This window comes from Macaca thibetana, chromosome 9, assembly GCF_024542745.1.
Source record: "Macaca thibetana thibetana isolate TM-01 chromosome 9, ASM2454274v1, whole genome shotgun sequence".
NCBI lineage: Eukaryota > Metazoa > Chordata > Mammalia > Primates > Cercopithecidae > Macaca > Macaca thibetana.
The window spans coordinates 118956531-118971590 of NC_065586.1; the positions used below are offsets into that span (position 1 = coordinate 118956531).

General features: G+C 41.1%; 1 protein-coding gene across 2 annotated transcripts; it reads left to right on the forward strand.

Annotated features, from left to right (window-relative positions):
* Positions 1-80: 80 nt before the first annotated feature.
* FAM24A (family with sequence similarity 24 member A) lies at positions 81-14613 on the forward strand. 2 transcript variants are annotated; one of them, XM_050803164.1, is made up of 6 exons: positions 81-488; positions 1037-1240; positions 1970-2039; positions 4121-4307; positions 13142-13268; positions 14264-14613. In XM_050803164.1, the coding sequence occupies exons 5-6, from the start codon at positions 13153-13155 to the stop codon at positions 14454-14456; spliced, it is 309 nt and encodes a 102-aa protein (XP_050659121.1). In that variant the 5' UTR covers positions 81-488; positions 1037-1240; positions 1970-2039; positions 4121-4307; positions 13142-13152; the 3' UTR covers positions 14457-14613. The 2 variants fall into 2 exon arrangements, with proteins under 2 accessions (XP_050659121.1, XP_050659120.1); XM_050803163.1 differs by lacking the exons at positions 81-488; positions 1037-1240; positions 1970-2039; positions 4121-4307 and adding an exon at positions 12053-12223.
* Positions 14614-15060: the final 447 nt, after the last annotated feature.

Sequence of the window (15060 nt, forward strand, 5' to 3'; positions counted from 1 at the left end):
CTTTCGCGCTTCGTGGGCACCTTTTGAACTCCGTTGAGTCCAGTTGGTTTATGCGCATGCGTGTCTCTGGTGTCTGTTCTCACCAAAGCCAGAAGCGGCTGGCGTTTGAAATGGTATGAGCCGGGAGTCGCTCTGCCTGCCCGTTTCTAGGCTACACTGGCCGACACTCAAGCACTGGCAGAGAGGTTCCAGGGCTGGCCTGGCAGGAGGCGGCGCAATGGACACGCGGTCCGAGGACGGGGGCCTCAACCGCCAACCCACGCTTGCCTCTTCCTGGGATGCCATCTGCAGGCGGGGCCCTGACTCACAGCCTCCTCACCCGGGCGGGTCTCGGCGCCCGCGACTTCGACTGGGAAGAGCTGCTGGCGCCACCTGCTTCAGGGTGCGCCGGGCCGCCGGGGACCCGGGCGCTGCACTCTGCGACTGCCGCGCTCCTCGGGGAGCCGTGAGGGTCTGAGCCCGGAATCCAGGAGAGCAGTTGGTGTCAGGTCTCTGCGGGGAAGCGGGGCTGCGAGGTAGGGGCGAGGACCGGGGTGGGCGGAGGCGGGGTGGGTCTGGCCAGGAAGTACCCGAGGCCCCGGGGCATGAGCGAGGGAAGGTGACCAGGACTCGGAATTTCATAAACGTCCCCGTCAGGCGTGACAGGTCGTCAGGGCTGCTAAGTCAGTCCGCCCATCTACCCTGAAACAAGCCACCTCCTCTTCACCAAAACAGGCTGTGTAAAAAGCCCAGCTGTCGACGACCGCCGTCGACTTAATTTCGAAAAAAGATACACTTTGTCTTTTATTGTGTTCTGTTCCTACTGCTATGCACACATTAGGGGTCCAGTAATTTATCCGAGAATCAGTTGCAGGGGACTGAGTAGAAGGTTGATGATTGAGGAAAAAATGGAGGGGGAAGCCCTGATGTGTGATGTCTCCATTTCCTTATGAATTCTGTGTTGAGCATTTGTTAGAGTAAACCCCATGGCCTAACAAGTGGGTTATGAGCCATGTTCAGAAACTATACTGTGTGATATTTTCACCTGTTTTCCTAGCCAGGATCTGGTGATTTAGAAGAGAAGCTTGAACAACCAAGATGAAAGCCCCTGCTTCCTTTACCTGAGGTGTGGCCCCGATGGAGGTGAAGAAATCGCTTCTATTGGCATTTTAAGTTCAGCAAGAAATATGGAAGTGTACTTAGGAGAAGAGTACTGTGGAACCAGTAGGGGCAAGAATGTTTGTACTGTCCTGGATGACAGGTGTGTGACTTGTACACAGGAAAAAAGTGTTCTTCTGAATTGGTGTTTTTATTTTCTTCACCTTTTGCAATACTGATTGATTCTCTGACATTAATGCTTACATTAGAGAAGAGAAGATAAAAATCTACTATGGGCATAGAAAGTTAGACCATTAAAGCATCTTCTAGGCAATCTAGTTCAGCTTCCTCATTTTTAGGAATGCGGAAATTTAGAGCTAATAAAGGGAAGGTGAGACTGGAGAGGGTCATACTAGTTAAAATGTCCAGGCAAGAGTGCAGTCCTTATTTCTGCTTCTTGACTCCATAAACTCACGATGGTCTGTTTTTCAGAAATTAATTTGACAGTCAGTCTGGAACTTTGATCACGTATTTTGTAAGGAACCTACAAGCCCAAGGTTGTGCCACACCAGCCTATTTAGTCCATATTCAATGTGTTATAGTTTGATCTTTTCTCTAGTCCCTTATAGGAATCATCTACACTAATCTCGCCTTAATATAAATCAAAACGTCAATTATTTTATATATTGTGCATATTAGAAATGATAAATACATGACACAGTGTTATTAATGAGGTCACTTGAGAAGGGATCTCAACTGTTTGTCCCCTACCAGGCAAACTGAATCTCAGGATTTAAGTAATGACCTGGAAACAATTTATTTTTTACTGCAGCTGTTTAAAATGATAATTTATACAGGTGAAAAAATAATTTTTATTCTATTTTATTTTTAGTAAACACGAAATTATTTTCTACAAAAATTACTTAATAGTGGCATCCTCCACTCATGCCTGTAAAATAAAGGTAGGTCATCATTAAATTTTAACTAATTTGACAATTGTAAATGTTTATGTATAATATACTTATGTACTGTTGGTTTGTTCATACAGTTAGTCCAGCTTGGCCTTGTTTATCTTTATATGAAACTATGGTGCCAAGAAAACCACATTTTGGCTCCATTATATTTTAAAAGACAAGAATTAGAGAAGTTGCAGAGAAAAGCACCTAAAATCTATTTGGACTGGTACCTTGAATATGAAAAATATTGTTGAGGTGAACTTTAGTAATGTCATCAGAGTCTAAGAGTACTGAGCTACAAATAGCTCAAAGTAGTAATGCAATTCTGTTACTCACTGGCTGAGTGAACTTGGGAAAATCTCTACATTTCCTTGGACCTACCTCATGGGTAAATTAGAGGACTAAAGAAAATAAAACATTGTATTCTCTTTGTCTGCACATTACTTTATACAGGGTTGTGAGACTTACTTTAAGGAAAAAGTTGACCGGGCATGGTGGCTCATGCCTGTAATCCTAGCACTTTGGGAGGCCAAGGCAGGGTGATCCCTTGAGCCCAGGAGTTTGAGATCAGCGTGAGTGTCTCAGGGAGACCCTGTCTCAAAAAAGAAAAAAATAATAGAATAAGGAAAAAGTTAATGATTTTTATAGCAGGCAGGTAACAAACTTACAGAACAGATTGTTCCAAGACATTGTTTGAGGTAGTATATATTAATAGCTTCCAAAGTCATTTAAATAAAGTGATTTATTCAACAAATATTTGAGTGCCTACTGACAGTAGCAGGCATTTAGGAAGCAGCAGTAATAAAATAAAATGGAGCGACTACCCTTGTGTTGCTTATATTCAAATGGAATGAGACAGGTAATGAGCACACTCTGAGTAAAACTGTGTTTTATTTGGTGGTGAGAAAGGCTATAAAGATTAAGAAGCAGAAAGGGGATAATAGGGAGGATGAAAGGCGAGTGTTTAAATTTAACAGTGCTACCTTAATTGTGAAGGACGGTCACGTCTTTGGTGCCATGGGTCGGGATTGACCTGTGTCTTTGGGTTACATATGGTTCTGTGTGTCTCTCTGAAGATGAATATTTTTTGTAACTATTCTATGGAAGTATGTGTGAGTACAAAGGGTCATTTCATTTAGGAAAATCCCAAGCCGCCTAAAGCTTGTTCTGAGGCAGCAGAATATGAAAGTTAAAAAAATAGTTACTGATGCATATTTTCAAATACTTACTCAGTGGTAGGTACTGGAAATTTTAGCACATAATCACAGCCACCATGTGAAATCATTGATATTATCCTCCCTTATATTAATTCTGATTCGTGTTTTGGCATTTGCCCAGGATCATACAGGCTATACAGAGCAAACTCATAATTGAACTCTGGTTTATCTCATTCTAAATCCTGTTTCCTTTCCACTTTGATACTGTTTTTGGTGCCACACGTGAAATGTGTTTTGGTTCATAAACATGGATGAAGAGAGGCAGCATAAAGCATTGGAGAGGGCACTGTTATAACAGCCAGAAGAACTAGGTTCTAAGCCAGACTTTTACTAATTGGGTAATCCTTTGACAAAGTAGAAAATTACCTCTAACTTCATCTTTTTAAATGTGTAAACCAGTGGGTTACGTGAGACCATCTTGACTCTGCCTATAATTCTAAATGGCTCATTTATATTTAGTAATTCAGTAAACACTTTGAATAGGCTTCTAAACACCCTTATTTTGTGTTAAAGAATACTACAGTAAGCTGCTGTGTGTTAAAGTCTCAGATTGACATAGTTTATTTTGAGTTGCTTAAATAAATGCAACTTTAATTTTACCTTCTTTTGTGTATTTAGTATTTTTTTTAGTTTGAAAATGATGTTCTTTTATATAAATTGTTCTACTGAGTTTCATAATAAATTGAAACCTCTGACCATTACTGTATTAGGGAAAACTTGAAAATATATTTAAAGTTTATATTTGTTTTCCTGAATGCTTTACTCTTGCTGATAATACAAAGAAGTGACCTTAAATGGTGAATATTGTTTAATATTATTATTTGTTTTTCTGAAGTTTGTATTGTAATAGTTGCTCTCCTTTGGTGAAAGGCAGTGTGTGTTCATCAGTAAAGCTGTGATACACATGAGAGGAGTTTGAGCAAATTCTTCAACAAGCTCTCTGGCTCTAAAATCAAGAGTAGACCTAGACAGGATCCAAACCATAATGGAGTCCATGGGGTCAAAGTTATGTCCTGGAGCTCAGCAATTGATGAATATGGTTAGGTTTCAGCAGTGGGTAAGTAGAAATGGATGACTTTCCAGATACCATTAAAAATTTCAAAGTAATGGCTTTTTATAAGTACATGTAGTGATGTAAATTTTTTCTTTGAAATTTTGTAATTGATTTAACTGTTATCCTTATTTACTTGTGTAAAAAATAACATTTCATAGACTTACCGTCCTACAAAATATTTTGACCACAAATCTTCACACTTTTTCATTAATTCATTCACACATTCATTCCACAAGTATTTATTAAGCACCTTAGTGAACAAGGCACTAGTTTGAGTACATTTCAGGATGCAAAGATGATCAGTTTATAATTTGTCTTTAAGGATTTACATTCTAGAACATATAAGTGGGGAAGGATGAAGAAGATTAGGAAAGGCTCACTAAAGGAAGTGGTATTTTTATCTAGGCCTTTAAAGGACAGGATTAGGCAAGTAAATTTGGAAGAAGGCCAATTCAGACAAAAAATTGGGTGAATAAAATCTTGAATGCTAGAAGAATTGGATGTAGCTGAGAAATGAGTAGTAGTTCATTTCTCTGAAAAAGAAGGGTAATAGGGGAAGTTTAAAGTAGATTTCAGCTGGGTCATAGTGAGAGCTTTGAATGCTACTTCATTTATTTTTTGAGATGGAATCTCGCTCTGTTGCTCAGCTGGAGTGCAGTGGCACGACCGTGGCTCACTGAGAATGAGGGTCTAAGATTGAACATAGTAACATGATGCTGGATGGTGAAATGCTAAAACAATGAAACTGTTGGGACTTTACAACTAACTTAATATTGGTGTTGTGGGAGAAAATAGAATCAGATGTGAAATTGAGGCTTTAAGGATGGCAACACCAATAATCTAAATTCAACCCAAGGAAGGAGGATGCCTGAGGGGAAGAAGTTTAGTTTTGGGAATATTGAGTTTTAGCTGTGAATAAAACATTCCCTGGAAGGATGTTGCAAACATCTGAAAACAGAGGATTAGGAGAAATGGAATGAACCGTCAGTGGCTGGAAGGGAAGTTTAGTGGTGTTCCCACAGTAGCTGACGGAGTGTGGTAAAGGGAGGAACTGAAGCAAGGAAGAGAGACCCTTGGAGAGTAGCTGCATTTGTGCAGATATAGGGAGAGGAAAAAAGGAACCAGAAATGTAGAAGGCAGCAGTGTGATAGAGTAGCAAGAGAAAGAATTTGATGTTAGGTAAAATTACCTCAAGCTCTTGTCCTGTCTCCTCTTAATTCTGCATCCTTTGGGCAAGTTGATTCATTTTTTTTTTTAACACGAATTCTTCATGTACAAAATCTAAATCTGATATACATTCTTCTTTCCAAACCCTTTCCTGATACATTTAAAGTGTGAAATGCTGAGGTTCCCCACTGAAGGATTAAGACATATGAGTCAAGGAGATTGCAGTTATCTCTGGCAGACTTAATTTTCAGAGATTGTAACTGTTGTGTGTGTGTGTTGAAGAGTGATATATTTGCATCCTAAAAATAAAGGCATCCTCCCTGGAAACTACTTGTCTGAAATAAATAGAAATATTGTCTTTTTATCTAATATTTGTTAAGTTTTTTGGTTTTTTAGATTCAGGGGGTACATATGCAGGTTTGTTACATGGGTATATTACATGATACTGAGACTGGCTTCTAGTGATCCCATCACCCAAGTAGTGAACATAGGACCTAATAGGTAGTTTTTCAACCCTCCCCACTCCCATCCTCCCCCTTTTGGAATCATGAGTGTTTATTTGCATTTTTGTGAAGATGTTTGTTTTTGTGTAAAAGGATGTCTTACACTCATTTAATATTTTGGTGAATTTACATGAGAACTAACTTACATAAGTTTGTTCATTTATGACTCTGACTCGGACCTCAGTGACATGAGAACGTGTATGTTATTTTTATCAGACTCATCCTAATTTTTTTTTTTTTTTTTGAGACTGAGTCTTGCTCTGTTGTCCAGGCTGGAATGCAGTGGCGCAATCTTGGCTCACTGCAACCTCCGCCTCCTGGGTTCAAGCAATTCTCCTGCCTCAGCCTCCCAAGTAGCTGGGACTACAGGCACATGCCACCACACCTGCCTAATTTTTTGTATTTTTAGTACAGATGTGGTTTTCACTGTGTTAGTCAGGATAGCATCCTAATTTTTTTTTATAACATACGTAGCCATGAGGAAGCATTTCCTTCAGGATTTGGGAGAAATGTGTCTTAGTTAAAGGCTAAATGAACTCTTTAGTGTCTGATAGTTGCAGTCTGTTTTTTGATTCACAAAATGCTCCAATATAGTTATAACTAGAACACATAAGCTATATTTTATAAAATAATTAAAATAGTCCTGTATGTAGTACAGATAATTCCAATGAGTTTTAATTCCTGATCTTCAATTTCTTCATTTTTACAGGTTAATGAAGACCTAAATTATATTTTATTTACATTAGAAATTCATAGGTATTGATTTTCTTGTGTTATTATATAAGTGCTATACGTATTTATATGTGTATAATTGCTTTGCTAAAATTATTAGTCCTAAGAAAATTCTGCCTGAATTTGCTCAACTAGGCAAAGTAGAGCACAGCACTTACAAAATCTCTGTTCAGTCTTTTTCTCTTATAACTTTTCTCTATTTGTATGTGCTATACCCAGTAAGCCAAGTCTGGATGCTGGGAAGTTAGGGCTGACAAATGCACCTTCAAAAGTGTCAAGGTAACCACTCCAGTTTGAAATAGCTGAAAAGGATGTGTGGGTGATCAATACGTTAAATCAAGATACAGTGTATGATTTTAATTTCTGCATTGCCTCCCCCTTGAGTGTGATTCTATCTTCCTCTTCCCCATAAGTGGCATACTGAGGCTTTCACCACTGGGTTTTCAGTCTACCTGATACAGGGCAGAGATTGAGTTTGCATGCTGCTGCCATATAACTCATCTTAAAGTATGACTGAAAAGATCTGTCCCAGCTGTTGAGACTATAATTTGAGGCTCTTGTAAGGACACCCTATTCAACAAATGATGCTGGGATCATTGGCAAGCCACATGTAGAAGAATGAAACTGAATTCTCATCTTTCTATACAAAAATCAACTGATCAACTCAAGATGGATCAAAAACTTAAATCTAAGATTTGAAACCATAAAAATTCTAGAAGATAATATCGGAAAAACCCTTCTAGACATTAGCTTAGGCAAATACTTCAACACCAAGAACCCAAAAGCAAATGTAACAAAAACAAAAATAAATAGATGGGACTTAATTAAACTAAAAAGGTGCTGCACAGCAAAAGAAATTATCAGGAGAGTAAACATGCAACCCACAGAGTGGGAAAAAGTATTTGCAAACTATGCATCCATCAAAGCACTAATATCCAGAATCTACAAGGAACTGAAACAAAAGAAAAAAAAACATAATCCCATCAAAAAGTGGGCTAAGGACGTGAATAGACAATTCTCAAAAGAAGATATACAAATGGCCAACAAACATGAAAAAATGCTCAAAATCACTAATTATCAGGGAAATGCAAATCAAAATCACAATGTGGTAACACTTCACTCCTACAAGAATGACCGTAATGAAAAATTGAAAAATAATAGATGTTGGCATGGATGTGGTGAAAAGGGGAATGCTTCTACCCTACTGGTGGGATGGAAAACAGTATAGAGATTCCTTAAATAATGGAAAGCAGATCCACCATTTGATCCAGCAATTCTACTACTGAGTATCTACCCAGAGGAAAAGAAATCATTATATGAAAAAGACACTTGCACATGCATGTTTACAGTATGCAATTCACAATTGCAAAAATATGGAATCAGCCCAAATGCCCTTCAGTCAATGAGTAGATAAAGAAAATGTGGTTTATTCATACTACTCACCCATAAAAAGGAACGAAATAATGGCATTGGCAGCAACCTGGATGGAGTTGGAGACCATAATTCTTAGTGAAGTAACACAGGAATGGAAAACCAAACATCTTATATCCTCACTTATAAGTGGGAGCTAAGCCATGAGGGCACCAAGGCATAAGAATGATACAGTGGAGTTTGGGGACTCAGGGAGAAGGGTGAGGGAGGGTGAGGGATAAAAGACTACACACTGAGTACAGTGTACACTGCTTGGGTGAGGGCTGCACCACAATCTCAGAAATCACGACTAAAGAACTTACCCAACCAACCAAACACCATCTGTTCCCCAAAAACCTATTAAAAAAAAAACCTTTGTTAATAAAAAGATAAACCATGTGATGAAAGACTTTTGAGAAATTATAAAATAATAAACATTTAAAAAAAAAACAGATTGGAGCTCTCCTCATGAACCCACTTGTGGAAGTCAGTGGTCATAATGGAATGTAGGCGCTGTGAATGCAGAACCCTGTACATGTAGCCTCTGACCAACTGCCTGACAGCCTTAAATTTCAGAGATGAGGCCAGAGATTCCCAGCACGTACTCCCGAAACAGTCTGCTTTGTCAGAATCACCTGGGGGACTTGTTAAACATGAAGGTTCCACAGCCCTAAACGCAGATCTAAGGAATCAGAAAAGAATGAGATGTGGTCCCTGAAGAGCCATTGCAGGAGATACCAGGGCTATTATTAAACAGACTGAACATGGAGTCCCTGTTTTGGGCTCTATGATGGTTAATATTGAGTGTCAACTTTATTGGATTAAAGTATGCAAAATATTGTTCCTAGAGGTGTCTGTGAGGGTGTTGCCAAAAGAGATTAACATTTGAGTCAGTGGACTGGGAGAAGCAGACCCACCCTCAATCTGAATGTGCACCATGTAATCAGCTGCCATAGCATCCAGAATAAAAGCAGGCAGAGGAACTTGGAAGGACTAGACTGGCTGAGTCTTCCAGCCTACATCTTTTTCCCGTGTGGGATGCTTTCTGCCCTCCAACAGCAGACTCATAGTTCTTCAGCTTTTGGACTCTTGGACCTTCAATACAGACTGAAGTCTGAAGTCTGCACTACTGGCTTCCCTACATTTGAGGTTTTGGGACTCGGACTGGCTTCCTGGCTCCTCACCTAACAGACCGCCTATTATGGGACTTCACATTGTGATTGTGTGAGTCAGTTCTCCTAATGAACTCCCCTTTATGTATTCATCTATCCTATTCTGTCCCTCTGTGCCTCTGCCTCCCCTGGGGAGATGCTTAGAAAGGCAAGTTCATGGATTCCCCCCACCAAACCAATGAATCAGATCTCTATGGTTAGGCCCAGAATCTGTGATTTAACAAGCTGTCTAGATGATTCTTATGCACACATAAGTTAGAGAAACCCTGCTTCAATAAATGGGTAAGTCTCAGAAGAAACAGACTCAAGATTCCAAAAACTCTGAGTAGGTGACTGTGCAACCTGTGTGTGCAGGAGATGCTCCTGAAAGTTGCTGTTTAAATGAGAACTGTGGGATCTAGAAGAGAAGTAGGAAAGCTCTTTGATTTGTTGAGGAGTCAGAAATCTTGAAACATGATGAAACCAAGTGACGATTCCAATTGAACAGTCATTTGACTGCAGACTTTTTCTAGCAGAGACCCATTGGTAAAGATTCCCTCAAAATCGTCCTCACTTTCACACCTTCTGCCTGGATCCAGCCTGTGGGCAGAACACACCTGTGGCTGGAGAAGAGCCACAGCAGAAGAGTTAATTACTCACATTGGCATCAACAGTTTTCCAAACTGTGACACATCTGTCCTTGTAGAAACCTCTGAGACTCTAACAGCCGCCACTGCCATCATTGTCAAACCTCACACCATTCATTATCCCTTCACTTTAGAAAAGAAGCAGCAGGCTTAGGGAGGTGAACTGCTTTATTAGTCTTGGTATCAATAGATGGTGAGGATGGGCTTGAAATCCAGGACCCCTTTCATTTTCCCTATTTCCATCTATCCTGTTCCCCATGCCCATGTAGAACCTTCTTATTTAGAATTGATTCTCTTTCACATTTGGAATCAATGGAAAAGTGAAGCAACTCTTCTGCCATAGCAGCCTCTCAAGGTAAAGCAAATGCTAGCATCTTCCCAGTTGTCTCTTCCTTTTCTTATGTCCCTACTTCCTCATACTGAAAGACAGTCCTGTGCCTGAATTGAGCAAGGAAGCCTAGGATTTTAGTTTTCTGCCTATTCTGACATAATCTCTTCAAATCCCCTCAGAAGATATATGCTCAAGATGGGTTCCAGGAAAAAACACTAGGAAAAGAAACGTGAATTCTCCTTCCACCTTAGTCAGTTACTTGCTATGTAACTTTGGAAAAGTTATTTGACCTTACTTGACCTCAGTTTTCTCTTCTGTAACCACTGGTCTATGTTTAAAAGCACAGGCTCCCCAGCCAGATTGCATGAGTTTCTTCCTAAAATCCCAATAAACATCTTCCAAGGGTGTTCCGTAACAGGCAGGAAAAAAATATACATAAGCTTATACTAGAGCTCTAAGCCCTGCATGTTTGTATCCTTAGCCAGTTTTTCCCAAGTCCTCTCCTGCCATCTCCCCTTTCATGCATCTCCAGTCAAATGGCCTTTTTCTTGTTCCTTGAACACACCAAACTTATTCCATGTTCAGGGTATCAGTTCATTGTCTCTTCTCATTCGGGCATGACTTTTCTGGTTATTGGTATTATGGGCGATTTTTCATTGAATCGTGGACATTTTGACTGTTATGCTAGGAGACTCTAGATCCTATTTAAATATTTTATTTTATTACGTAGTCACTGCCTAGGTTTAGCATGCAGGTCCTGGCTTACTTTTGTGGGATTAGATGCCAATGACAATTTAATTTTCAGAGGTTTCGTGGTCCTATTTTGGTCTACTTCATTTATCTGGTGCTACTGGGGCTTCTAGGTCCCCAAAAGTGCTGCCTGAGGGACAGAAGGAGGGCCCCCAAGCTGGAGTCCAGGGGGGTCTCTAGCACATGGGAACAGAGTGCTTTCTGGGCTAGGTCACTGAATGTAGTCAGATCCCCCTTTAGGGTCTGAGGAGGGGAGTCTCAGGACTAGCAAGGAAGATGAGCACTGCCCCTGCAGACTTATTGCCAGTGGGATTCGCAATCCACCCAACTTGCTACTGCTGCTGGGAAAGCCTGGGGTTGTCAGCAGGACTCACATTAAATCTGGGAGTGGAATAAGCTAGCTTGAGCATTGGAAAACACCAGATCTATCCACCTCCCCTGTTCTACTGCTGTGGAGCTTACCCAGGCCTGGGGTCCCTAGTAGTTTGCTTTCTTCTTTCCAGTTTCAGAGTTCTCCTTTGTTTGATTCGTGTTATTTCCAGGGATAATAATTATGCTTAGCAGGGAGAAACATGTCCACACAATCGTCCTTGAACCTGGTGTCTCTTCATCTAATTTTACTACACTGGCTGGATATGAGTACCTTAAAAATCATACAAACCTAACTAGAACAGATATCCTGTTCGACTTTCATTTTTGTACTTCTTTTAACTATAAAGCATTAAAATCGTTCCATGTCAATGGAAGTGTGCCTGAATCCTAGTAAATGGCTCCATATTATTTCACTGTGCAACGAAAATCTAAAGTCTAACCAGTCTTCTATCACTGAACATTTAAATGTAAGATTATTTTACCCTTCCCACATTTCTTTTTCTTTTATTTGCTAAATTGAGATCTCAAACTTGCTTTTGATTAGCAGTCAAACTCCAAAAATTAATGGAAGGGAATAAGACCTGAAAAGGTAAAAGACTTAGAATTAAGTGATTCAAAATAGTATTTATATTTCACAAGAGCAAAAATATGCCTATGGAATAGAATTCAGAACTCCATGAAAGAGAGCTGGTGTCCAGAGAGCTGATGTCACACAGCCTGTGGCATGAAGGTTGGAGTAGGCCCATTCTACCAGCTCCGGCTGAACCTGAGCCTCCAAAAGTGAGCTGAGCTGTTCAACCTTGGATCTTAATTACTCCTAGCAGGGATAATTAGATCCCTCTTTCGCAGATTACAGGTTTGAGAAGTTCCAAATATCCCATGCCGTAAAGCTTCTTTTTTCCCCTTAATTTTATTGTTACAGTTGGCCTTTATCTAGCTCTGGATGGTTGAACTGTAGTAAGTATGCTTAGCTCCCAGATTGGTTATTCTTCTCTCCTGGCTCACTGTTCCCCAATTTCAGAGTGTTAGATTAAGCAAATTACTTATTCCAAACAAACTGCATTTCCTGGGAGAATTGAGTATTTATTAAATAGGCAGAGGTAGGCCTATGTTCTACTAGGAAGACAGAATGAAGGACAGGGGCTCCTGGATAAGCTGGCTCCTGGTCTCTGCAGACCACCTCCCATCTCTGAGCCCTGGCAGGGGTTTGGCTGGAAGTGTCAGGAATCTCCTTAAACCCTGAGATAACCCAGCTGTCGGTGGGAAGATTGAAAACTGTTTTTCCCAAAATACTTATCACTTACAAAATAGATTTTCATATTCTCAGTATTGTTAGACAATACTTTTTAAACTAATTATCTTAGCTTCATAAAATAATTTTAAACCTAATGTACAGTGAGGGGTGACTTCTGACCCTCGGAGTGAACATATTTCAGGGCCCAGGTGGTGGGGAGTGAAGCCATCAGCTCCAGGGCAGTCCTGTGGTCATTTCCAGCTGCACATCATGCCTGTGAGAGGGAAAGATTCTTCCCACTGTCTGTCATTATGATTTCCTTCCCTCTGGAGTTTGCATTGAAGTCCATTTTTATCCATAAATAAACCCTTTTGTCTACCCCTGGGCCAGCTTAGGATCCTAGGTGTCTCTGGAAAGATTTGCTTGCAGTTTACATGCATAAAGATCTGTGTTTGGGGTTCACTCTTCCTCTACTAACGGAAGCTTACTGGCTGTGTGGGGACGGAGGCCATGTTCTGCTTCTCTGCACTTTCTCCCTAGGCGTGGGAAAGATGTTTGATCTCAGGACGAAGATCATGATCGGCATTGGAAGCAGCTTACTGGTTGCCGCGATGGTGCTCCTAATTGTTGTGCTCTGTCTTTACGTCAAAGTAGCCAAGGCACTAAAGTGAGTCACGTGGGGAAAAGTGAATCACACCTCCTCAAATGGGATACCTGGACTCCCTATCTGAGCAAGGTCATTCCTTGCTGCTGTGGCCATACGCCTGAGTGAGTGAGGTCAAGAAGAACAAGCAGTTTTGAAAAGGCAGAAATGGCAGCTGAGTGTAAAATATTTTTCCCTTCTGCCTGGGGTTTGTCGAATGTTCTCAGTTTAAGGTTGTGAGAGTCAGTGGTGCTTGGCTGTCACTGGACCTCAATGAGTTTACCATCAGGTGTTTAATTCAGCACCTTGGCCAAACCTCCCTTTGTTCAGCACCGTGGCCAGTGCCTCCCTCTGTTCAGCACCTTGGCCAGTGCCTCCCTGGGCACTGTAGGCTGAAGACTATAGGGGAGGCTGCATGAATGAGCCTCTGCCTTGTGCTTATGCGGTGGACGGGCTGGATTGATCTCCTCTTGCCTGAGTTGGGAGCTCTCAGAGTGTTCCTTCATTTCTGGTGGCCTTGAGGACAAAGAGGTGGACTTTTAGGACTCTAGGACAGCTGACATATGTGAATATCCTGGGGCACAGCAGAAAAGGGAATGTAGGTTGAACAAAAGACAATTACAGTTTGGGCAGAAGACCCTTCAAGTACCAGAGAGGTTGGTTGTAAGACACAGTCCATTCTAAGGAGTTCACAGTGACACATCCCGGAGCCTGGGGCACAGCTGAATACAGCACCTTCCCATTGTTCCTCCATCTCGGGGGCCTGCAGTGACCAGCTGGGTGACCTTGCTTGCAATTCACTTACCCTTACTTTTGTAACCTGAGTTTACATTTATAGCAATCGTAGGAGAGGCAGGGATTCAAGAGGAATTTGATACAGAGGAGAGAGCCTTAATGTAGGGTTGGTGTTCATGTTTGATTGGCTTTAGCACTAAATTTCCCAGATACCCCAACAGTTCTAACAAAAGGACTGAGAAGAAAAATTCTAAGCCTGTGGTTTGTGTGTGTCTTTTCTTAAGAGCTGCAAAGGACCCTGATGCTGTGGCTGTAAAACATCACAACCCAGACAAGGTGTGGTGGGCCAAGAACAGCCAGGCCAAAGACACCACCATGGAGTCATATCCATCTCTCCAGTGCTGTGAAGGATGTAGAATGTATGGCAGTTTTGATGCCCTGCCACCTTGCTGTTGTGACACAAATGAAGGCCTGTGACTTGGGAAAGGTGGGCACAAAAATCTTCATGAGCAATATTTCTTTCTTAGTAGAACATTTTATTATTCAAGTCAAGTTCTAGAGTGTTTACATGCTATTATATAATGTACAGTGTTATTTTCTGTACTTTTGCATAAATGTGCAATATTGGAAATAATCCTCTGCCTCCAGTATTTTTGTTAGTTATAAACGTCGCTTATTTAAATATGTATGTTACCCACTTTGGGATTTGGGGTCACTAGCTGGTAATATTACATTGTGGTAAAAGAAAGTTAGAAAATGAAAGTGTCCAGCACATCTCCCACCCTACAAGGAAAATGCACATTGATATTAGGACATTTCCAATGTCAGTCCCAACTGATCTCCCCCAGCTGGAGTAGCTCTTTTGGCTCTCCTGAGAGCTTTGGTCGCTGGCACCCTGCTCCTCCACCACAGATAATGGTCCATTCATCCAAGACAGTGAGAGGAGCCAGGCAGGGCCTCCCTTGCATTAAAGTCATCTGATCTGTGTAAAAGAAGGCCTGAGCTCAGTGGCCTCAAAGGGCACATTTGAAAACCAGATTCCCCTGCTGCCACCCGCAGAGTGTCAGAGCAGGTGCCTCCT